The sequence below is a fragment of the Pelodiscus sinensis genome, chromosome 24 (assembly GCF_052426305.1).
Source record: "Pelodiscus sinensis isolate ZL-2025 chromosome 24, ASM5242630v1, whole genome shotgun sequence".
NCBI classification, from domain to species: Eukaryota; Metazoa; Chordata; order Testudines; family Trionychidae; genus Pelodiscus; species Pelodiscus sinensis.
In genome coordinates this window covers 21822244-21846118 of record NC_143075.1, presented here as the reverse complement: position 1 = coordinate 21846118, position 23875 = coordinate 21822244, and the positions used below count along the sequence as shown (strand labels likewise).

The following is a 23875-nucleotide window of genomic DNA, read 5'->3' as shown; positions in this document are numbered from 1 at the left end:
GGAGCATCCACACTACCAAACCCGTTATCTTGAAATAACCGACTGGTCATTTTGAAATAATAACTCCCGCTTTCCATGAGGAATAACACTTATATCAAAACAGCTATTTCGAAATAGCGGGAGTGTGGACGCTCCACGGCTGCTATTTCGAAATAACGACGCCCCAGAGTCATCCAAAGTAATTACTCCCCAGTGCTTCCCGGGGCTGTACGTCGAAGTAGCGCATCCACATTAAGGGATCCTGCCTCAGACTAATTTTGAGGCTTCCCTGTAGTGTGGACATGCTATTTTGAAATAGTTATTCTGGGATTTGTTATTTCAAAATAAGTTATTTTGAAACAATTTCCTAGTGTAGACAGGCCCTGAGACTAACAAATTTATTAGGTAGTGAGCTTTCGTGGGTGAAACCCACTTCATCAGATGAGTTGGAGTGGAAAATACAGAATCCCAGGTACATATAACAGCAAAAGAAGTTACCTGTAGGACCCATGTTAATGAAGCTAATTAAGTCAGGCTGGCTGTGTCTCATTCATAGCATGTGATGTGGAGATGAGAATATCAAAGGTGGGGAAATTGCCTTTGCAGTGCGCTAACTAGTTCTTTATTCAAGCCTAAGTGGGTAGTGTTGAACTTGTAAATGAACTCCAGTTCAGCTGCCTCCCTCTGTAATCAGATGATAAATTCTTTTGTAGAAAGATGGCTACTTTTAAATCCATCTCTGAGTACCCAGGGAGGTTACAATGTTCCCCTACAGGTTTATGTGTTATCAGTCCTGATGTCTGAGTTGTGTCCATTTATCCTTTGGCACAGAGACTGTCCAGTTTGGCCAATGTCCATGGCACGGGGCATTGCTGGCACTTCATGGCATATATCACATTGACGGATGTGGAGGTGGATGAGTCCCGGACGTGGTGGTGTTTGTGGTTAGGTCCTGTGATGGTGTCGCTTGTACAGATCTGTGCACGGAGTTGCAGGGGTAAGTTCCAGGGGAGGTGTGGCGTGTGGCTGCTGGTAAGTATTTGCTTCTGGTTGTGCGGCTGTCTGTTGTAGGGGAGCCTGGACAACCCCTTCTTGACCAGAATAATAATGTCTGCATTGTCCGGACTAACGATGGCTGTTGTGCGGATTTCTACCAAAGCAAACCCAGGCCTATCTCAAGTCTGGTGCAGGTACGCACGCTGGCCAGGCTGAGGCGACGATTGGCCTGTCTCCCGAGGCCAAAGAGAGCAGGGATCTTTCTCCAGGAGAGGTTATAGATTGTCAGTGATGTGTTGGAGGCACTTAAGCTGCAGGCTGTAGGTGGTGACCAGGGGTAGTGATGTTAAAATGTGTGTAGTTAAGTAACCATGTAACAACTGAAAATTCCAGTGATTACACAAGCGACGAGGAGTCCTGTGGCACCTTATAGACTAACTGAAGTGTAGGAGCATAAGCTTTCGTGGGCAAAGACCCACTTCGTCAGATGCACGAAGTGGGTCTTTGCCCACGAAAGCTTATGCTCCTACACTTCAGTTAGTCTATAAGGTGCCACAGGACTCCTCGTCGCTTTTGCAGATTCAGACTAACACGGCTACCCCTCTGATACTTGACACCATGCAAGTGATTACACAGTTAAACATGGTACGACAGGCGGCTCCCCAGAAGCCAGCGTGCGCCAGGAGCCGGCTTTTAATTTGGCTCTCTGTGTGTAATCGTGAAGGTTAACCGATGAGCCCCTCGGTTAACCATTTGCACATTTACTTTTTCACACCCTAACCAGTGTTTTCTTATTTTCCTTGTTAGGCCAGTCTTGAAGTGGGTAACTTCTGGGTACTCATCTAGCTCTGCCAATCTGTTTCCTCACTTCCCCAGGAGGGTATTTTAAGAATGCTTGATAAAGATCTTGTAGGTGTGTAAGGGCTGTTCCCCACTCTGGCACTCCAAATGCAGAAGGCGGGGGCCCGCAAGAGAGCCTCAAAACCTCACCTCCACAGGCACTGGTTACAAAAACGTCTCCCCAGAATCCTAATACCCAGATTTTGGGAATTTTGCTGTACTTTGATCCCCTAAAAAAACCAGGGGTGAACACTTGAAATCACCCCCAGGGGTACCCCAAGCATTTTTGCCCCAAAGGAGCTTGATAAAGGAAAGAGAAAAACAAGCTGCAGTCTCTGGTAGCTGACCCCTCCGCCAGAGGCCTGCAGATACCCACAGAGGCTATGTCTACACTACAGGCTTTTTGTGCAAAAACAGCTGTTTTTCCACAAAAACCCATGGAGCATCCACACCTCAAGCACATTTTTGCACAAGAAAACCTACAGTCGATCGACAGAACAGAGGGCTTTATGCAGTGTAGGTATACCTCCTTCTATGAGGCATCACTCCTTTTTGCACAAGAATTCTTGCACAAAAAGGTGTGTGTGGATGCTCAGCAGGGGTTTCTTGCACAAAAAGAGCCTATCACAAAAAGCACAGGTGCTCTGATGGCCATTCTGTGGATGGCCATCAGAACTTCCTTGTGCAAGAGTGTCCATGCAGTGTGCATGCTCTCTTGCGCAAAAGCACATCACTTTTGTGATGGGCTTTTGAGGTGTGGACACGCTTTTGTGCAAGAAGTTTTTGCGGAAGAACTCTTCCACAAAAAGCTTCTTGCGCAAAAACCCTGCAGTGTAGACAAAGCTAGACAGATCTTCCAGGACACAAGAATCAAATCATCAACTTAAAAGAAGTGCTTTGTATTACAAAACAAAAGACACACTTGAGAAGGGTACCTGGTTGCTAGATGTTACAGAGCAACTAAGGAAAACAAATTAAAACACAGAGAAAAAAACCTCTGCCACAATGCTTAGCTGGTAGTAAATGGGGAGGGCGGCATAGAGTCACACCGAGCAGTTCAAACCAATCCACAAAATAAAGAAAAATTACTCTGAACGCGACTGGACTCATATTTCTCTGGTCCTCACTTCTAATTTTCTCTTTGTTCAGTCTGCTCCCGTGCCCTGAATTCCTTGGGGGCTGGCAGTCTTGCCTGGTTTAACTCATTCTGTCTCTCAACTCCTGGTTTAACTCTGCCACGCCAAGAAAGCAGGCAGGGGATCTAGATCCAATTCAAATGTCAACCCTCTATCTTCATTGGTTCTCCTGGTCTCCTGGCCAACACCTTTGCTAGAGACCTGAGCTTAACCCTTTAGTCACCGGGTGCTGGCCAGCACTCCCTCTGTTTATGACACAGTATTTGTCTCTGTCTGTGGGAGGGCTTGGCTGCAGACAGCGGATCATGTGCTGTGTCCTGGATGGAAGCTAGAAGCATGTAGGTAAGCACAGTGGTTGCAGGTATAGGGTGGTATTGATGTGACCATCGTTTATTTGTATTGTAGTGTCAAGGAAGTGGATCTCTTGTGTGAACTGGTCCAAGCTGAAGTTCACCTTGAGGTGGAAACTGTTGAAATCCCTGTGGAATTCTTCAGTGGTCTCCTTCCCGTGGGTCCATATGATGAAGATGTTATCAATGTAGCGTACGCAGAGGAGGGCTGCTAGTGGACAGGAGCTGAGGAAATGTTGTTCTAGGTCAGCCATAAAAATGTCGGCATATTGTGGAATTATAACATCCTAGAGATGGCAGAGACCTCAGGAGTCATCAAGTCCAGCCCCCTGCCCAAAGCAGGAGCAACCCCAACTCAATCATCCCAGCCAGGGCTTTGTCAAGCCAGGACTTAAAAACCTCGAGGGATGGAGATTCCACCCCCTGTCTAGGGAACCCAGCCCAGGGCTTCCCCACCCGCCTAGGGAAATAGTTTTTCCTAATATCCAACCTAGACCTCCCCCACTGCCACTTGAGACCATTGCTCCTCGTTCTGTCATCTGCCATCACTGAGACGAGCCTCTCTCCATCCTCTCTGGAATCCCCTTCAGGGAGTTGCAGGCTGCTCTCAAATCCCCCCTCACTCTTCTCTCCTGCAGACCATGCGGGTACCATAGCTGTGTCGCTGACTTGCAGATATAAATTGTTCCCAAATTGGAAATAGTTGTAGGTGAGGACAAAGTCCCATAGCTAAGCCATCAGGTGCACTGTGGCATCATTGGGGATAGTGTTGCTGACAGCTTGTAATTCATCCTCGTGTGGAATATTGACCTAATAAATATGTTAGTCTCTAAGGTGCCACAGGACTGCTCCTTGTGAAAACACTGAGGGAAATAAGAACAACCCAGGAAACTACAGACTAGTTAGTTTAACTTCTGTCCCAGGGAAGATAATGGAGCAAGTAATTAAGGAAATCATCTGTAAACACTTGGATGGTGGCAAGGTGACAGGGAACAGCCAGCATGGATTTGTAAAGAATAAATCATGTCAAACCAATCTGATAGCTTTCTTTGATAGGATAATGAGTCTTGTGGATAAAGGAGAAGCAGTGGATGTGGTATACCTAGACTTTAGTAAGGCGTTTGATACGGTCTCGCATGATATTCTTATCAATAAACTAGGCAAGTACAACTTAGATGGGGCTACTATAAGGTGGGTGCATAACTGGCTGGATAACCATACTCAGAGTAGTTATTAGTGGTTCACAATCCTGCTGGAAAGGCATAACAAGCGGGGTTCCACAGGGGTCTGTTTTGGGACTGGTTCTGTTCAATATCTTCATCAACAATTTAGATATTGGCATAGAAAGTACGCTCATTAAGTTTTCAGATGATACCAAGCTGTGAGGGGTTGCAACTGCTCTGGAGGATAGGGTCATAATTCAAAATGATCTGGACAAACTGGAGAAATGGTCTGAGGTAAACAGGATGAAGTTTAATAAAGACAAATGCAAAGTGCTCCACTTAGGAAGGAACAATCAGTTTCACACATACAGAATGGGAAGCAACTGTCTGGGAAGGAGTACGGCAGAAAGGAATCTAGGGGTTATAGTGGACCACAAGTTGAATATGAGTCAGCAGTGTGATGCTGTTTCAAAAAAAGCAAACATGATTCTGGACTGCATTAACAGGGGTGTTGTGAGCAAGACACGAGAAGTCATTCTTGCGCTCTACTCTGTGCTGGTTAGGCCTCAGTTGGAGTATTGTGTCCAGTTCTGGGCACCGCATTTCAAGAAAGATGTGGCAAAAATGGAGAAGGTCCAGAGAAGAACAAAAAGCATGATTAAAGGTCTAGAGAACATGATCTATGAAGGAAGGCTGAAAGAACTGGGTTTGTTTAGTTTAGAAAAGAGAAGATTGAGGGGGGAAACGATAGCAGTTTTCAGGTATCTAAAAGGGTGTCATAAAGAGGAGGGAGAAAACTTGTTCATCTTGGCCTCTGAGGATAGAACAAGAAGCAATGGGCTTAAACTGCAGCAACGGAGGTTTAGGTTGGACATTAGAAAAAGTTCCTAACTGTCAGAGTGGTGAAACACTGGAATAAATTGCCCAGGGAGGTTGTGGAATCTCCATCTCTGGAGATACTTAAGAGTAGGTTAGATAAATGTCTATCAGGGATGGTCTAGACAGTATTTGGCCCTGCCATGAGGGCAGGGGACTGGACTCGATGACCTCTCGAGGTCCCTTCCAGTCCTAGTATTCTATGATTCTAAGGTGCCACAGGACTGCTCCTTGTGAAAACACTGAGTTTGTTTCATTTGGAGAAGACTAACATGAGAACGTATCAGTCATCAAATACTTAATAGGTTGTTCTAAGGAGAAGGGTGATAAATTGTTCTCCTTATCCACTGAAGAAAGGAGAAGAAATTATGGGCTTAAATTTCAGCCAGGGTGATATAGGATGGATCTTAGAGAAAACTTCGGATCAGTAAGGGTAGTCGCTGGAACAAATTTCCTAGGGAGGTTGTGGAAGCTCCAACACTGGAGGGGGTCTAGGAAAAGGTTCGACAAATACCTGTCAGGGATGAGCTATAGTGCCCAGCCCGGCCTCAGCGCAGGAGCCTGGACTAGGTGACCTAGCATGGTCTCTTCCGGTCCCTCGTTGCTATGAGTCTACAGTTGACAGGACAGTAATGTCTTCATTAGCCCCACACTGAGATTCTGTGGTTACAACGGTAGCACCTGATCCTTCAAATCTTTCCTTTCCTGAGGAAGGCCTTGCTGTGTGGGAGCTTTGGATGGGGAACTGGAGCGGCAGAAACGTGAAGGAAAATATCCACGGCACAGTGAGTGGCACTCAGATTTTAATGGCGTTTTTTTAAAGCTTCTGACAACATAAAATGCCCTATTGGATTAGAACATTGATACTAAGTGGCAGCTAAACTGAGACTCAGAACTAGGGATGTAAAATCCCGTTTAATTAGTTAACCGGTTAAACATTCTGGGCGGGGGCGAGGCATGTTCCATAGTGGTTCCCCCTGCCCACCATGGCCAGGCAGGAGCGGCCCCTGTGCCCAGAGCTGGTCTTACGGATGGGTGAGTTGGGCCACTGACAGCCCGACAGAAGTCCGCTCTGGACATGCAGGAATTAAAAGGGCCACGACCGCATTTCAACCCTTTTTATTTTGCTCAACAAATTTTCCCTTTATTTTTTGGCTCAATAAATTTTGCCCAGCAGTTGCCTGTGGTCGCCAATTGGTTAGGACCAGCCCTGACTGTGCTGCAAACAGGAGCTGCTCCCGCCTGGCTGCTTTCGACGCTACACTGGGGATCAGCAGCCGCGAGTGGGCAAAACTGCTGACTCCCAGCATCCCTATGGGACTGGGGCAGGGCCGCAGGCGGGGGCTGCTCCCGGGGAATAGGTAACTGTTAAGGGTAATGCTTACTGGGTAACTGGCTACCTGTTCACATCCCTATTCAGAATAAGGTTCTAAGAATGTTTGTGCTTATACATAAGGTGGCCATATTTCCCTGTGCTGAATATGGGACACCTGGTAAAATTACTCTTCTCGGGCATGTCTACACTACCACCCTAGTTCGAACTAGGGTGGCTAATGTAGGCATTCGAAGTTGCAAATGAAGCCCGGGATTTAAATATCCCGGGTTTCATTTGCATCTTGCCGGGCACCGCCATTTTTAAATCCCCATTAGTGCGGACTCCGTGCCTGCGGTTACACGCGGCACGGAGTAGGTAGTTCGAATTAGGCTTTCTAATTCGAACTACCATTACTCCTCGTGGAATGAGGCGTAACGGTAGTTCGAATTAGAAAGCCTAATTTGAACTACCTACTCCGTGCCGCGTGTAGCCATGGGTACGAAGTCCGCACTAAGGGGGATTTAAAAATGGCGGTGCCCGGCAAGATTCAAATGAAGCCCGGGATATTTAAATGCCGGGCTTCATTTGCAACTTCAAATGCCTACATTAGCCACCCTAGTTCGAACTAGGGTGGTAGTGTAGACATGCCCCAAGTGAGCCTAGTGGCAATCCATCAGAACGGTGGAGTGCAAACCTTCACATTAACATCATGATGACTGAGCCCCTGTTAAAAAGAAATAGCTTGTAGCTGGATTCTTTTTATTTACCCTCTTATCTTTCAGGCTTCTAAAGGGGCAGAAGTGACACATACCCTTACCCCCCCCACACACACACTCACTCACTGGGAGAGGTCTCCCCCACACACACCAGGAGAGATCACACACACTCACTCCTGTACACCTCTCTCACACACACTCATGGGGAGAGGTCTCACACACACGCACACTCACAGGGAGAGGTCACATACACTCGCTCCTGTACACTTCACACACACATTCACTCCTGTACACCTCTCTCACACACTCATGGGGAGAGGTCACACACACTCACTCCTGTACACCTCTTTCTCTCTCTCACACACTCCTGTACACCTCACACACATACACTCACTCCTGTACACCTCTTTCTCTCTCTCACACACACACACTCCTGTACACCTCACACACATACACTCACTCCTGTACACCTCTCTCTCACACACACACTCCTGTACACCTCTTTCTCACACACACACTCCTGTACATCTCTCTCACACACACTCAAGGGGAGAGGTCTTACACACACGCACACTCACAGGGAGAGGTCACATACACTCACTCCTGTACACTTCACACACACATTCACTCCTGTACACCTCTCACACACACTCCTGTACACCTCACACACATACACTCACTCCTGTACACCTCTTTCTCTCTCACACACACACACACTCCTGTACACCTCACACACATACACTCACTCCTGTACACCTCTTTCTCTCTCACACACACACACACTCCTGTACACCTCACACACATACACTCACTCCTGTACACCTCTTTCTCTCTCACACACACACACACTCCTGTACACCTCACACACATACACTCACTCCTGTACACCTCTTTCTCTCTCACACACACACACACTCCTGTACACCTCACACACATACACTCACTCCTGTACACCTCTTTCTCTCTCACACACACACTCCTGTACACCTCACACGCATACGCTCATGGGAAGAGATCACACACACACGCTCCCTATACGCCTCTCACACACACCCCCCCTGTGACATGGGAGGAATTGAGCGACCGCTTCAACTCTCCCTGCCCCAGCTCTCTCCACCCCTGGGACAGACTCACCTCTCCTGGTACCCTGTCTTCCTGAGGTAACGTGGGGGGCAGAGACATGTGCCTGCTCTCCCCCGGGGTCACACCAGAGTGTGGCCAGCGGCCTTGCTGCACTGCGTGGGAGGGAAGGGACCCGAGCGTGGCCCTGTGCAGGGGAGCGTGGCTGGGAGCAAGCGGCTGGGGACAGACACAGAATTTTGCTCCTTTGAACAGAACTGGCTGATTCCCGGCTCTCTGGTCAGCGCCGGTCTGCGAAGCGCCCATCAGGGATGTGACTGGGTGACTGGGTGATGCTTACCAGGTGAAGGTGAACCTGCTTTCCAGGAGCAGCCCCCGGCCACCGTCTGCTGAGGGTGGAGGCCTGCCGCAGGCCAGGCAGGCCCATGCAGGAGGCCGCCAGCCCGTTCCATATGGCTGGTGGTTGGGAGCGGGAGCCGCGTGGGCAGCTCCAGCCGGGATGGAACGGTCCCTTGCCTGGGATCCCATTTAATTGGTTAATCAGTTAACATTTGATCTGGTTAACTGATTATTCGGGATTTGACATCCCCAGGAGCTAGCACTCTGTGCACTGTGCACATGCTGAGTAACAAAGCCAATGCAGGGATTTCACAGCAGTGCAAGGACACTGCCATGGAGAGTCGGTCTGGGGCCCCTCTTCCAAGGAGCGGCTCTGGCTTGGGGGGGGGGGACTCTCCATCACTGGGGGGATTTAAGAGCAGGCGGGACAGACACCTGTCAGGGATGGTCTGGACCGTGCTCTGAAGGCAGGGGAGGGGCCTGGACCTCTCAGGGTCCCTGCCAGTTCTGGGGCTGGGTGATTCTGGCCGGGATGCGGGGGTGCAGCGGAGCAGGAAGGGGGAGGGGGCTTTGCACGGGCGCGGGGCTCAGCGGAGCCAGACCCGGGGCGAGCGGCGCCGGGAAATCGCTCAGCGCCAGGAGAGCCGGGGAGTGTAGCTGGGGCCGGGGGGGGGGACTCAGCCAGGCAGCAGCATCCCGGGCCGGGCGGGGGCCGCTGGCTGCCCGGACGCGTCGCAAAGCGGGACCCCGCCGCCCCGCGGGGGAGCTGCCGAGCTGGGGGCTCTGGCGATGCGAAGTCCCGGGTACAGCCGGGCCGGGAGTCAGCGGGCAGCTTGGGGGAGTGAAAAACGGGGGGGGGGGTCCGGCTCCAGCCCCGCCTCGCCGGGAGCCGCAGGCTCTGCCCCTGGGGGCTGCTCCCCGGGCCCCAGCGCCCCGCCGGGCGCGAGCAGGCAGCGGCCCCCGAGCGCCCCTCGCCCAGGCGGCTGCGGCGCGTCCTAGCGCCCGGGCTCCGGCTGCGCGGCTCCGGCGCTTGCAGAACCCAGAAGTGAACAGCAGGCGACCCGGAAGGTTTGAACTAAGCCTGTAGCCCACAGCAAAGCCAGGGAGGCCATCCCGAGCTCGGCGGGGCGGGGGCGGGCCGGCCCGGGCGGGGGTTGCTGCTTTGATGCCGAGTTGCCACAAACCCAAACAAAATCCCAAGAGCGGCCGTTAAGGCAAGGCAAGGTCTGTATGCAGCCCCCGGAGAGCAGGGGCGGGGGCTCCCTGCGCCCAGCGAGGGAAGGGGAGTCGGGGGGGGGGGGGGTTAAGATGGGGTCGCAGGAGAAAGTTGCATGGTAGTTTTCGGTCGCTCTTGGTCTCCCGAGCAAATTGCAATCGAGTGTCAGTTTCTAGCGAGCGCCGCGGCTCCGGCTGCGGGAGTGCAGCTTGGGGGGCTTCCCCCCCTCTCTCTCGCTCTCCCTCATCCGATGCATGCGTTTGATCCCGATGAGTGTCGGCTGCGTGGGGGGCTCTGTCTGTTCAGTGCCCCCCAGTGCTCTGGAGCCTGGGCGGGTTGAAGAGGAGGAGGAGGAGGAGGAAGAAGAGAGGAAGCTAAAGGGGGGAGCCCATTTTCTTCCTTGCAGACGGATCGCTGGCTGGATTGCAATTTGCAAAGGGAGCATGATTGTTGGTATAGGAAGTGTCTGCTTTTTTTTTAAAAGCCGGGTTATTCAAAAAACCCCTTTGGTGCAATTCTCCGGTAAACAATGATTCATGGGGCTTAATGCAAATAAACTGATTGCAAATGGAGCTTTCCCTTTGCACTTTGCAGCTGCCTGATTTTTTTTGAGTGGCCAAGCCTCAGATTTCTGTCTTTTTTTGCAGATCTGCAGAATATGGCGTCCCTGTCCTGTTTTAAAAATAAGCCAGGCTGCCATTTTTGTTTTTCTTTTGTCTGAAATTTTTAATAAAACTGTCTGAGAATGTGGGAGAGGCGGCTGAGAGGCAAAAGGGGCTCCTAAAGGGGTGTTTTTTTCTTTGCTTTGCGTTTTTGTTGCAAAGATCTTGCTTGCACGGGGGATACAATGTAATTGGACTTTTAAAAAAAAGGAAACAGTCAAACATTTCTGTGGGAGGGGGTTTAAGATTTAAAGTTAACTTATGCAAAAGTTTTTTTTTTTAAACAAAACAAAAACGCAATGAAAAACCCTGCTCTGTATTTTGTTTTTCTCCCTTTGGATTATTTAATGGAAAAGCTAAATGAACTTGAATGTAGCTGTTTTTTAACAGATGGTTGTGAATGTTGCATGTTGGTTAAAAGAGATTCCGTTTTTGCGGGTGGTGATGGAGAAAATGTTTTTTTTTAAACGTTGATAGCAATATTATAAAGGGAATGTTTAAGCAGGAATATTTTGCATTTGCACTTTGGCAGGAATGCGGTGTTTTCAGAGTATGGAATCTGCAGTTTTAGAAACTGACACAATTTTTCGTGCGGTTGTATAGTGAGATCTGTGGATATGTGAACATGTAGTTAGTGTGTGCTGCCTATGTGCATAGTGTGTACATGCAGGCACTATTGGTACATGCATCATTGTAAGCACGTTGGATTGGACATACGCTCTGGTCTAGAGTCAGCCTAAGCGAGATGTAGTTGAGGACATAAATAATTTACTTTTAGAAATCCTGCTCATTCAGGAGCCTTGGACAGTGTAGCCAAGAGCACACGGCTTTCTCATGTGGCTTGCTATGGTTAGCCTTGCACTTTTATTTGCTGGCCGCCTTGGAAAGGTGAAGGACAATGTCTTGGATGCCTGGGTGAGCTGTTCTGTTACTCTGGTAGCGGATGGGCCAGCGAGAGGCCTCTTCAACTGAAGTCACATTTTTTGGGGAGAGGCAAACAAATTTTTAAATTTTTTCTTAGAAGTTCTTGGAGGGGGAGGGGATGAAATCTGGTTAGGCCCCAGCCCTAGGACTGGTTCTGCTTTGGTCCAAATATTCCTAAATAGTTTAGTCCAACCCTCTGACTTCCATGGAGCCAGTAACTACAGGGATAGAATTGGCCCTTCGTTTATTTTCTTTAGAGACTGCGGCGCCCCCGTGGATTGGTTAGTTTGGAAGCAGTCTCTGTTGCCCCTATGCATGTCTTCCTGGGCTCATTTTTGGGGTGTTTCTGTGTCTTTGGGATGTGGCTGGGGTGTGTGTCTTGGGGTGTGTGTGAAGTTGTCCTCCTTGTCCCCTATAGAACAACACCTTGCGCGCCACATCTGTGCTCTGCTAGCTGTGGAGATGGACAGATGTCAGGGGAAGCACCGGCAGTTCGTACCGAGGTGGGCGCACTGAGTTATGCTCGATGATAGATTTGTGTGTGTCTTGGGAACCCACCAAAGTGCATGAAGCTGTGGACATGAGTCTGATCTTCCCAAGCCACCCACGCGTGGACCTTGGTGACTGTCCTGCTGATTGTTGGATCCAGCCCCTGGGGGAACCCTTTTCATTGTACGTCTATGGATTGTTCCGATCTCGATCCCCAAAATAGTGTGGGAAAAAAACACTTGAGGGTGAACAAAACAAAACCCCTTTCTCCACAGCAGAAATGCATTCCGCTGCAGGTTAGCAAGCAGCACGCCTAAACCTTACCTGCAAGTGCACGTGTGTACAATGTCTGTCTGTCTCTCTGTCTGTTCCGGAGCTGGGAATCAGTGGATGTGGGTCTAGTCCCAGTTCTGCTACTGACCTGTGGGACCGGGGCAAATCACGTAACTTCTCCATGCTTCTCTCCAAGTTTATGACTGGTCACAGTGATACTATCTCTTTGTAAAGCACCATGAGTACATGGATGGAAAAAGGCCGCTCCGAGTCATTGGTACTGTTATCTATGCTGAGCGGCATCTCCACCCTCTCTCGAGATAACGGGGCATGGCGACTTCGCCCACTGTCCTGATTTCTGCTGCCTGCACAGTGAGCCTTAGGAATCTGAGGTGTCCAGAAGACACTTTCTGAATGAGTCCCGAACTCTGCTGCGAGGGAGTTTTTTTGGTGACTCAAATTGCTAATGAGGTCTGGTGCTGTAGACACTACTGTGGTGTGTGCTTCTTAGCTGGCACTGGAGTAATGTTCAAGGAGCAGGCAGGATTCTGCCTTGGCAAGGGTGTCAGAGAAATGTCTGTGTGTGAGCTTCGCAGCGAGTGTGCGAGGGGAGAGAACAGGGCCGAACTGAAGGGCTTGCTTTGGGGGGGAAGGACGCCGTAATGAAGGCTTCCCTTTGGCCCAGGCATGCTGATTATGATAGGCTTTTGCTCTGCCTTGCGGATATGGGGGGGTGGCATTATTTATTTCTATGACAGTGGCACAGAAATAACAGCCCCTTGAGCGTGATACACCCTGGCTCTGCCCTCCTGCTCAGTGGGGGGAGGGGTGTTAACCCATGTCGTATTATAAAAACGGGGTCCATAACTCACCAGGGAGGCATCTTGGCTGGCGGAAGCAGTAGTGTAGACAGGACTCAGGTACTGTTAGGGGCAGACCTGTTCGTACCAGGGCGGCTGCTGTTGCCGGTGGAGATGCATCCGTAGTCACTGGCCTTGCTCCGAGCACGCCGGGGGAGGCTGGGGTCTGGACTCAGTAGCTCTTGGAGCTTTGGCTGGTGTTCTGCGCACGGAAATCGGCTGGGAGTCTCTTCCGTTCCGTAAGGCGTCCCTGGCGCGCACGGTGCCTCCAGTGGAGTCTGTGGGGGCCCGGCGCCGGAGACATCAGTGGGGCGTTGGGCCTTGAGTGGAGACGCTGGCCCCCCAGCGCTGGGCGAATGCTCTGAACTTTGTACCTTTTGCTTTTATTTTACCCTCTTTCTGGGGCCGGCAGTGGTCTCCTTGGCGGCAGCTGGGTTGTGTGGCAGGGGCAGGTTGCAAGGGTCTACCGAGGCCTCTGCTGTGTCCTAGCGCTCTCCCCTCCTCCCTCTTCCCCCATTGCCTGCTGCCAGCCCAGGGCTTTGACGCTGGCGAGTCCAGCCCCAAGAGCGATGCGGCAGGTAAACACCAGCCCTCACTAGGCACTTGTCTCTGGTGCGCTGGGTCCCTGCGTTGGACCCCCCAGCGGCGAGCGCTCGTAGGACAGTGCATTGGGTCTGCGGGCCTCCTTAGCTCAGCTGACCAACCCGCTTCCGCCTCTGGCTACGGATTCCCCCCATCTGTCACATGCTTCTTAAGCAAATGCAGGAATCTTCCGCGTGGCTTCCCCTTGGCCACGTGGCGTGGACAGGGCCCTTTCCCTGGGCCGATGGGAGTGCGCTGAGTGGTCTTGGGACACAGTTTTCCGTCCACGCGTTGGAAGGGAGGCCGCCCGCGCCGGCTGTCCCCCGTTGCCTCTTGTCCCCTTTGCAGCCGGCGGGTTTGTTTCCTTCTGGCCTCGCAACCAGAGCACGGGGGCTGAGGCCGGGGGCGTGGGGGCTGGTCACTCCCCCTCTGTGAGATTCACACGTCATCCCGCAGACTGCGGGGAGCCGGCCTTCCGCACAGCATGCGCTCCTGGTGGCATGGGAGGAGGCGTCTGGATCGGGGCCCGTTGCGCTACATGCAGCCAAAGGGATGGGCCGGCGCCTGCCCCTGTGCGCACGGAGAGGGCACTGCAATGACACTGCTGGGCCGACCCGGATCCATACAGCCCTGAGTGATGGGTGTAGAGCCTCCTTCACGCCTGATCTGCAGCCTCCGCAGCCCTGGGAACCTGGGCCCTGCCTGCCATGGGGCTTTGGTGGCTGGAGCAGGAGGGGGCCTGGTGGGTGAGAGGCCGGAATTTGGTTCCCGGTGCTGCCGGACTCCCTGGCTGGTCCTGAGCCTGCCTAGTTCTGTGCAGTGGGAGGGGTGAGGCCGGCCTGGCTTCCCAGGTGCGGGAGAACAAACCACGGAGGCTTGTGAGGTGCTTGGGCCCAGCCTAGGACAGACCAGGTCGGAGCCTTGTCCTAGGCCTGAGGAGCAATTTGCAGCAGGTGCGTTTTCGCTGCTTGTGCCGTGGCCTCCAGCGCAGTCCGTGGCCCCCTCAGAAGCTGCCCTGTGGGTGTTGTAAGAAATGGCCCCCGAGGTCCTGGAGAGCTCTGGCCAGGGCTCCGGGAGCCGGGATGCTGGAGCTGGCTCAAGCACGTGCTCAAGGCTGCACGAGGAGATGGCCCTGGGTTTGATACCCTCTTGCTGGTGACCTCCAGAAGTAGGAGATGGAGGGTGCCAGGGTCGCCTTGGCGCTGGGGGGCTGGGCATGCCCCCGTGTCAGGGAGGAAGTGGGCCCAGGATGCGAGGGAGGGGCGGTTGCTGCTTGTCTGAGGCGTTTCTGTCCGCTTTGATCAGGACCGGCAATTGGAAGGAAAGCGTCGGGGCGGGAACCGTCGGGGCGGGAACACCGCGCTGAATTGGTTCCATCGGGGGTGAATTCTCCGGGGGCAGGGGAATTCCCGTGGCTCTTCCTTCCAAAAAGTAACCCTGGAGCTGGCGTTCTGCCCCCGGGGGCGTCTGGCTGGGGTGTGAATTCCTGCTGCGAGGGAGGAGACGGGCTGGGGGCCTCGTGGTCTCCACGCGCCATGTCACCGCCCTGGAGAGCCCCGTGGCGTCTGCTCCTCGGCTGCCCACAAGGACAAGGCTCCCTTGGCCAGGCTGGCTCTTGGTGCCGCTGCGTTGGTCGTGCGGCCTTGGCGAATGCCAGCCTGCGGAAAATGAAAACTCTGATACGAGCCCACAGCCAGGAGAGTTGGCCCATCCCCCCAACACGGGAGGGGCCGTGTTGCAGAGAAACGCCCAAGGGGGGGAGAGAGCAATATTCAGTCCTTTCTTCCTGCGGACCCCCCGCCCCATCTTTGCATGGCCCGAGGAGCTGAAGCCCCACAGTGAGGTAGACCATGATCGCTATCCCCATTCTACCAAAGGGGAAACTGAGGCACGGAAAGGGGCAGGGACTTGCCCATGGACACAGGGCAGTGCTGTGGGACAGCTGGGGATGGAACAAGCCTGGTGTCTAGTCCTCTATCTTACCCACTGGATCCGTCTCCTCTTGGGCAGAGCGTGGATGGGGGCAGGGAGAGAGAGAAGGGTCTGAGCTGGCCGCAAGGAAATGTGCGTTGTGCCGGAGCCACCTGCTGTGGGGTGATGGGAGCCTGGCTGCGGCGGGGGGTGAGAGGTGCCAACCCGCTTGGCTGGCCTCTTGCTAGCGGAGCTGCCCTCTGGTTCTCCATCGCCCAGCTGGGCCCAGAGCAGGGGGCCACGGGGTGGGTTGTGGGTAGCTCATGGGCGGTGCTTGGGCATGTGGCATTTTAATGGAGCGTGATCTGCTGCTAGCGAGGCAGCCTGGTTCCGAGTGGCCGGGTCCTGGACCTCGGGCAGTGGCGGGACATTGTGCTTTGCATGTGGCTCCACCCTCCCCCCGACAGCTTTACACTCTCCCTTCTTTCACTGGCTTTGCTGCTCAGGTCCCCTCCCCAAGGGCATAGATTCCAGGGCAGCTCCGGCACGGGGCTTGGGGCTGCTGTCTGGGCACAGGGCTGCCCCGTGCATGGCAGGTTAGCTAGGTTCTGGCTCCTGGTCCCCGAGAGCAGCGTGTTTAGTCCGGTTGTCCTGGCCAGACTGCAGCGGGCAAAGAGCCCTCTGTGGATTAAACCGGCACAGGCTCTTCCTCTCTTCTGTTACGTCGGGTTGTGTAGGGTTCCTGGGTGCTGTTAATCCGCTGCCACCATCCACCCCAGAGGTGGCCGCATGGGCGAGCGGTGCTGGTGTCTCGGCCTGTCCCGCTGTGATGACGGCTGGCCGGGAGCGTGCGCAGCCAGGCGCTGCCTTGCAGGTTCCATGAAAAGAATCTCTTCTTTCTTTTTATTTCAGCCCAGACGAGACAGAGGGGGCTGCCCAAGTAGAGGAGTCCCCGCTAGAGGTGTAGCTTGTGTTCACAGCAGTGGTAGGAATTGGTGAAGGCTAGTGTGTTCCTTGGACTGGGCCGTGTGCCCACCTGCACCAGGAGGGATCGTCCACCTCCGCCAGCCTGGAGCATCATCTGCACGTCTCCCCAGGCAGCTGCGGCCACCTGGCTTCGGAGGCCAGCCTGTGAGTACTGACACGCAAGTGCACGTCACGGCGTCCCTTTGCGCAGCCCTGGCGGGGCTCGCCACTGCACTGCCAACCCCCCTGCCCTCGCCTGGGCTGTGCCTCCTGCCTTGGGGCTTCTGCGCACCCCACGTCCCTGGGGCGGCCACAGGTCCCCTGTGCTGCAGCTGCCTTGTCTGCTCTCCCCACCCGCCCTGGATCCACAACTTCCATCCAGCCCCAAGGCAGGGCCCCCCCCCCCGGCTCTTCTCCCTCCCCCTGCTCCCACACATGCTCCTTCTTCCAGGCCCCGCCAGTGCTGTTTTCTGCAGCCCTGTCCCCTGCCCATGGGATGCTTTCCACTGCCCCGGGGCTGCCCGGTCCCGAGCGGCTGGTTTTCAGCCGTGCTGTCTGCTGCCCCCGGCCCCTGGGGTGCAGGCAGACCCTCGGGCCTGCCGTCTTTCGCTCCGGGGCTGTTCCCCCCCCCCCCCCCAGTGTGGTCCAGGCCTTTTGGCAGCAGTTTTCCCTCCCATGAGATGGAGCCTGACACCCACCCCCTGCCCCGTCCCCCAGGGAAGAACCGGGAGCAGGTCTGCACCCTTCCCCTCTTGCCTGCCCGGGCAAAGCCTCGGGAAGCGGGAGCCCCAGTGTCGGGCCTGGGACGAGACGCCGACTCGCCAGGCCTTGGGGCTTGAGTGCGTTTTTCTCCAGTGAGTCCTGCTGAGTCCCTGCGTCCGGAACACCCTGCCCAGCCGTGGCCCTCCGGGCTCGGGAGACCCATCGGCCTCCTTCCCCAAGGAGCAATTCGATGTGACAGGAGCCTGCAGCCTTCGGCCCCAGGCCTGGTTCTACGAGCCCCTTCCCCTGCATCCCGGCAGCTGCCACCGAGCGTGCAGGGCCCTGGCCATAGCCTTGGTCTGGCAGCGTCTTCTGGGCTGCCAGGGTGCCAGGGCCCGAGATGCAGGAGCTCGGCTTGTCGGGAAGCTGCTCGGGAGCAGTGGGTGAGAGACAGCTCAGCTAGGGCTGTAAAGGGGTAACAGGCTAACCAGTTACCCGGTTAGCATCATCCTGGCCGGTAACTGGTTAACTGGCGGCCTGGCCCGACCCGCCATGTCATGCTGCGGGTGGGGAGCTTGCTCCATGGCTCCAAGTTAAACATCGTGTTTAACTTGTGCAAGGACGGTTTGCATCCCTAAGCTCAGGTACCCCTGGAACCCAAGAATCCCCCACAGGCAGCTACCCACGTGGCTCCTTTCTGCCTTGGCTCTGCCCTCATCCCGCATTGCTCTCTCCTTGGTTCCTGCCAGGAGGGCCCCTGGAGAAAGAACCAGTGGGTGCCAGCCGCAGGGCCGTCTCCTCCTGGGCCCGCTCAGCCCTGGCAGGTTCTGGGCGGCGCCTGGCTCGGGGCTGGAATTCCAGCAGGGAGAGCGGCGGCGAGAGCCGGGTGCTGTGACGTGTGTGGAGGTGTCCACGATGCCGTGTCTGCCCCGGGAACAAACCGGGCGAGGAGCTGATGGTGTGGCGGGTGTGAGCATGCACGCTGGCTCACGGCTCCTTGTGCACACCCGAGCGTGTGCGTGTCTGCGTCTGCTCAGTGTGCATGTGACCCTGCCTGCCTCTCTGAGAGCTCACCTGCCTGTGCCTGCTGCGCCCGCATGCCTGGGCTTGGCCCTGCCCGCGTATGTCCCTACCCGCTCCACCGGGTATGTTGTCAACAGTGGGTGTGTGGCACCAGGCCCTGTCCTTGCCGGGCACTTCGGACTCTTGTGGAAAGAGTTGGAGCCCAGTTCTCCTCACTCCCTGTGGCAGGAGTCGCTTTCAGAGCGGTCAGGTTTGCTGCCCGGGTCTGGCGGTGTTCGGGTGCCCAGCCATGCCTGGGTGTGGGCAAGGGGCGCCGGGCTGCGGCACGTCCCGCAGGCCTGGGCTAGGTGGCTGCTGCACTTCTTCCCACCCTTCGTCGTTTCCATTTCTCTGGCTGTTTCTTGCTGCGTCTCAGTTTCCATTTTTCATATGTAGCTGGAAATGCAGCGAGGGATACATCTACTTTCCATCTGCTTTCTTTCCCCCTAGCCCCCCCCCCCCTCCAAAAAAGTCTTTCCAGCCTGTGGGGCGAGGGAGGCCAGTCCCATCTGTTCCAAATGAAATCCTGTAAAATAGAGCTGGGACAGAAATAGATTGCTTGGCATTGTTCTTTTTTTATTGTTATTCTAGGCAGGTTTGTAGATCTCCAAACAATGCAAGGTTTGGCCATGCCATCCTGGCAGCAGCTTTATTAGAGGGACACCCCCCCCCCCCACACACACACACCCCTCTGGCCTCTTCCTCCTATAGCATCACTTCTGCAGGCTCTTTCTCTGTTCGCAAAGGCCGGGTCCTCCTTTCTGTGTCAACTTTTTTTTAGTTGAATTTTAATCTTTAAAAAAAAAAAAAGGTTCCAACGGCCCTAGCATTTACAATCAACCCTACAATAATAAATGCCAAATCTGTGCAGCCTGGGACTTGCTGGTCACCCCGCAGTGACATGCTTGTAAACCCAGTCCCCCCTGCAAAGCCTAGTGGAAGTGGGGGGCAGGTTTTGGGGACGGAGACGCGCTCCTGTGTCAGGTTGGGGGGGTAGGGTCGTATGGCGGTGGGAGTGGGAGTGAGCCATTGAATGGTTATCAGCGCCGCCCCTGTGGAGTAAGCTTTCCCATTACGTGTGTCCTCAGACACTCGCCCTCGGCCCAAAGGGGATGTGAATTGTGGTTGAAAGTTTGGGCAAAATGGTTTAGCTGTTTCCGAATGATGGAAAAGTCAAGACAGTTGGGCCGTTGTGTGTAAGCCGCTGCAGTGATGTGTATTGCTGAACAGCTCTGGCGTGTCAGCAGTTTGGGATCGAAATGTGAGCGAAGGAAAGTCCCTTGGTCAGATTTGTGTCTTTCAGAGATGAGCTGGAAATCCATTTTCTTAGAATCCCAGGGCTGGAAGAGGCCTCAGGTCATCGAGTGCAACCCCCTGCCCAAAGCCGGACCAACCCCAAGCCGGGACTTAAACACCTCCAGGGATGGAGATTCCACCCCCTCCCTAGGGAACCCAGCCCAGGGCTTCACCACCCTCCTAGGGAAAGAGTTTTTCTTAATATCCAACTAGACCTCCCCCACTGCAACTTAAGACCATTGCTCCTTGTTCTGTCACCGCTAAGAACAGCCTCTCTCCACCCTCTCTGGACCCCCCTTCAGGAAGTTGAAGGGGGCTATCAAATCCCCCCTCACTCTTCTCCTCTGTAGACTAAACAAGCCCAAATCCCTCAGCCTCTCCTTGCAAGTTGGTTTGGCGGGTGGATAAAGCATTGAAAACACATGTGCTGTGTGCATGGCAACAGGGCGGTTTGACAGTTGTCACCTTTTGGCCCTGTGCTTTGCATAGCGGAGGGGACTCTGACCCTGGAGAGTGCACACGGAATAAGGCAATGACATGACTTAAGCCAATGTCTGTGCAGTGAGGGTATGTCTGCACTTGCACCCTATTTCGAAATAGGGATGCAAATGAAGACTTTTGAAATTGCAAATGAAGCTGGGATTTAAATATCCTGTGCTTCATTTGCATATTCGCGTTATGGTGCGATTTCGAAATAAAACACGCTGTGTAGACGTGTTATTTCTAGAGAAAATCCTCTTGAAATAACTGTTAAACCTCATTTTCAAGAGAAGGGTTTTCTCTCGAAATAATGTGTCTACACAGCGTGTTTTATTTCAAAATAGTGCCATAATGCAAATGAAACGTGGGATATTTAAATCCCGACTTCATTTGCAATTTTGAATGTCTTCATTTGCATCCCTATTTCGAAATAGGGTGCAAGTGTAGACATACCCTGAGACTCTGCCCTTACTGTGTGTGATGGTGCCACGTAGAGGCAGCAATCGAGATCAAAGCCCTGTTGTGCTTGGTGCTGCATAAAGTAACCAATGGGTTTGGGCCCCCACAAGTTTACGGTCCGTACAGAGAAAACGGGAGCAGAAGTATTATTCCCATTGTATGAATGGGGAATGAAGGCTCAAAGCTCTGATTCTGCAAAGAATGTAAACACGTGTTTAAAGTTAAGCCAAAGAGATCAAAGGTTTGATCGGGTGCTCCTTGAACTCAATAGGAGAGCTCCCTTTGGCTTCAGTGGAGCAAGATCAAAGCCTAAGTGAGTTTCCCAAGGTCGTTCAGTCTGTGGCAGAGCCAGGAATTGCATCCAGCTTTTGGCGTCCTCAGCTAACACTGTAACCAAGATTGGCACTTTTCTGAATTGGGCCCCAATTCCCCGAGTTTACACTCCCTTCGACGTGCTGTGCTTCTTGTGCTGAGCAGCACTGTGTGCTGTTCATCGCAGATCCTTCCACGCTGGAGGTGTGTTGGAGGGTGTGGGATTGTGTGGGATCCTTTGTGGGCGGAAATCTAGGAAATTGAATGAATGAGAAAATTCTCGGAGGATGTTACGATTGTAACTTGAGGCCTCCGCTGTCAGGAAACGTTGTTGTTAAGGTTGCTCCTGCTCCCTTTCCCTCTGCGCTTTATGATGCAGGCTTTGATGGCATGATTGCAGGCCTTTAATCTCTCTGCACCCCTGCCCAGGGCATGAGGCACGTGGGTCCAGTGGATCCGTGCCTTCTTTGGGACCAAATTCTGTGTGAAGTTAGTGCAGCTATGTGAGAGTGCCCTGGGGCCCTCTGCAGAAAAGGCTCAGCTGCTCCATTCGGCTCGCTCCTTCCCTCCTGAGCGCCGAATGGGAATGGCGCTTCCTGCCTGTGCTCTGCACACCGAGTTCAGCTCTCGATCCGGCTTTTGGAAGGCCGTGCCCAGCGCTTGAGACACCCGTGGGCTGCCACCAGAGAGGGGAGTGCAGCATGCGCAGCCGTCCTGAGCCAGTGTTCGTCCTGCTTGCCCCAGTTCCAGGCGCAGGGAAGCGGTGGCAGCGTGGGGCCCGGGGAGCCGGTCTGCAGCTGGCTGGCTCGCTGTCCCTCCGACTGCTGAGAAGACAGAGCCAGGGTCTCGGGATACCCCCGCTCCATGTCTTAGAGCCCCGGCCAGTGTTCCTGGAGCAAGCCACTGGCTCCTGTCTCTGGCTGCTGAGCACTCTACCTGCTGCGTGTTACGCAGGCTGCCCGTGGGTCTAGGGGACATTGTAAAAGCCCCGGGCAGGGAAGCCGTCACTGGGTTACATCTCTGGCAGAGGGAACACCGTGCAGCCTTTGTGAAACTCGGATCTGCTCCCCCGCCACCCCTCTGCCGTCCTTGTTTTACACTGCGCACGTTCTCCGCTCCCTTTGCGGCAGCTTCGCTCCTGTGTGTCATGGCCACACCCGGCAGGCCCAGCTGGGATCAGGCCTTCTTCTGCTGGATGCTGCGCAGAGGTTACCAGACCGGGTCAGACCAGGCGTCCGCCTAGCGTAGGGCCTTTGCTCAGAGAATGGCCAGCGCCAGCTGCTTCACAGAGAAGGAACTCTGCAGTAGCAGCGAAGGGCTAACCTACCTCCAGGAGAAGCTTCCTCCAGACCCCCAGCAGCTAGGTGGGCTGATGCCCCAAGGAAGGAGAGATTGTGTATTTATCAGCACCTTTGTGTATTTATCATTCCAACTCTGATTGGCCTTTTATCCCTGTAAATATCGAACCCCTTCCGAATCCTGACCGTAACAATATCTTGTGGCGGGGAGTTCCACAGGCTAATTGTATGCTTGCAAATATAGGGCATGATCCCAGCCCTACAGAGCCATAGTAACTACAAGTCAGATGTGTCTGGCTCCTCTTCCTCCTCTCATGTCTGTTCATAAAAAGGCTGGGAAACGTTACCAGTCACCCAATAGCTACAGGATTAACCCTTCCACCATCCCATTCCAGGCCCCCTTAGCTGTTGTGAGGCTAAGGTGGTGGTTTTCCACTGCTCTGCCTCTGGCACAGCTTTCTTGTGGCTTCTTGGGGTGGGAAGTGTGGAGTCCAAGTATCTCTAGTAATTTCCAAGGAGAGTGAAAGTGACCTGATTCTTGTCCGTTTCACAGCTGCCTGCAGGGTTCTGAATAGCAGCCCTGAAAGGGCAGCTTTGGTTCCTTTACTGTGAGGTGGCAGATTTCTGAGCAGCGGCAGAGGCACTGAGGCTGTCTGTCTGCAGACTCAGGCATACATGGCTGGATAGGGGGGATTTGGTTATCATTCGGCAGATTTTCTTCACCACCACAAAGAGTAAAATTTGTAACGGGATCTGAAGCTGGCAAAGCTTCTGACTCGGGATGTCTAAGCAGCTGAAAATGCGGGCGGGTGTATCTGCATGTGTAGGAGCGTTGGTGGTTTGTCTGTCTTACTTACTGGTAGAGTTGCTTGCCGTCCCTGCCCCCAGGGACCCGGTTCTGTGACATTGCTCTGAAGCAGCTGGTGCTGTCCTGGATGCGAGTCATCAGCTGAGCCCAGAGTAGCGCCATTGCAATCAGGGATGTAAAAATTAAAACAAAACCCAGAAACCATGAACTGTGTAACTGACTGAAACTCAACTGGTCACATGGGGGTGCTGGTGGATAGCTGTCTGCACAATTAACCAATAAACTCACTGGTTAATCTGAATGACTACATGCACTTCCCCCCCCCCCCCCCTTGCTGCCTCTGTATCAGAAGCAGCATGGGGGGCGGGGGAAGCAGGAGCCGGTGCCTGTGGGGAGCCAGCTTTTAAGACAGATCCCTGTGCATGGCAGCTCCTGCAGAACTCCCCTCTCCCCCCCCCCTCCCCCCCCACGGTTAATCTCTTAGGGTATGTCTACACTACAGCATTATTTCGAAATATTGCGTCAAAATAACGCGTCTACACACAAAATACCTTTCAAAATAGCGCGTCCACACTGATTGGACACCGAATCGCATTTAAGGCCAGCCGGACTGGTTCCGCAGGGCATCAGGTCAGAAGTTACTTTGTGGCCAGGGCAGCCCAGCCAGCAGGGCACCCTGGGAAGGGCTGGAGGCCCCTTATTTCGAAATAAGCATCTACACAGTGCTTATTTCGAAATGTCAATTTCAAAATGGGTGCTATTCCTCGTGGAATGAGCTTAACCAG

General features: G+C 53.7%; 1 protein-coding gene across 19 annotated transcripts in view; it reads left to right on the top strand.

The window, feature by feature from the left end:
* The first annotated feature begins 9660 nt into the window (after positions 1-9660).
* Positions 9661-23875, top strand: part of ZNF362 (zinc finger protein 362) — a 39935-nt gene continuing 25720 nt past the window's right edge. For 2 of the 19 annotated variants that reach the window (XM_089773200.1, XM_089773192.1), the window contains exons 1-2: positions 9865-10014; positions 16620-16838. Coding sequence is in view for 5 of the 19 variants with exons in the window: in XM_089773187.1 (XP_089629313.1) it covers positions 10261-10528; positions 12011-12095 (353 nt within the window). In the remaining 14 variants the exon portion in view is untranslated. The other 17 variants (XM_089773201.1, XM_089773196.1, XM_089773193.1 and 14 more) reach the window with 16 other exon arrangements.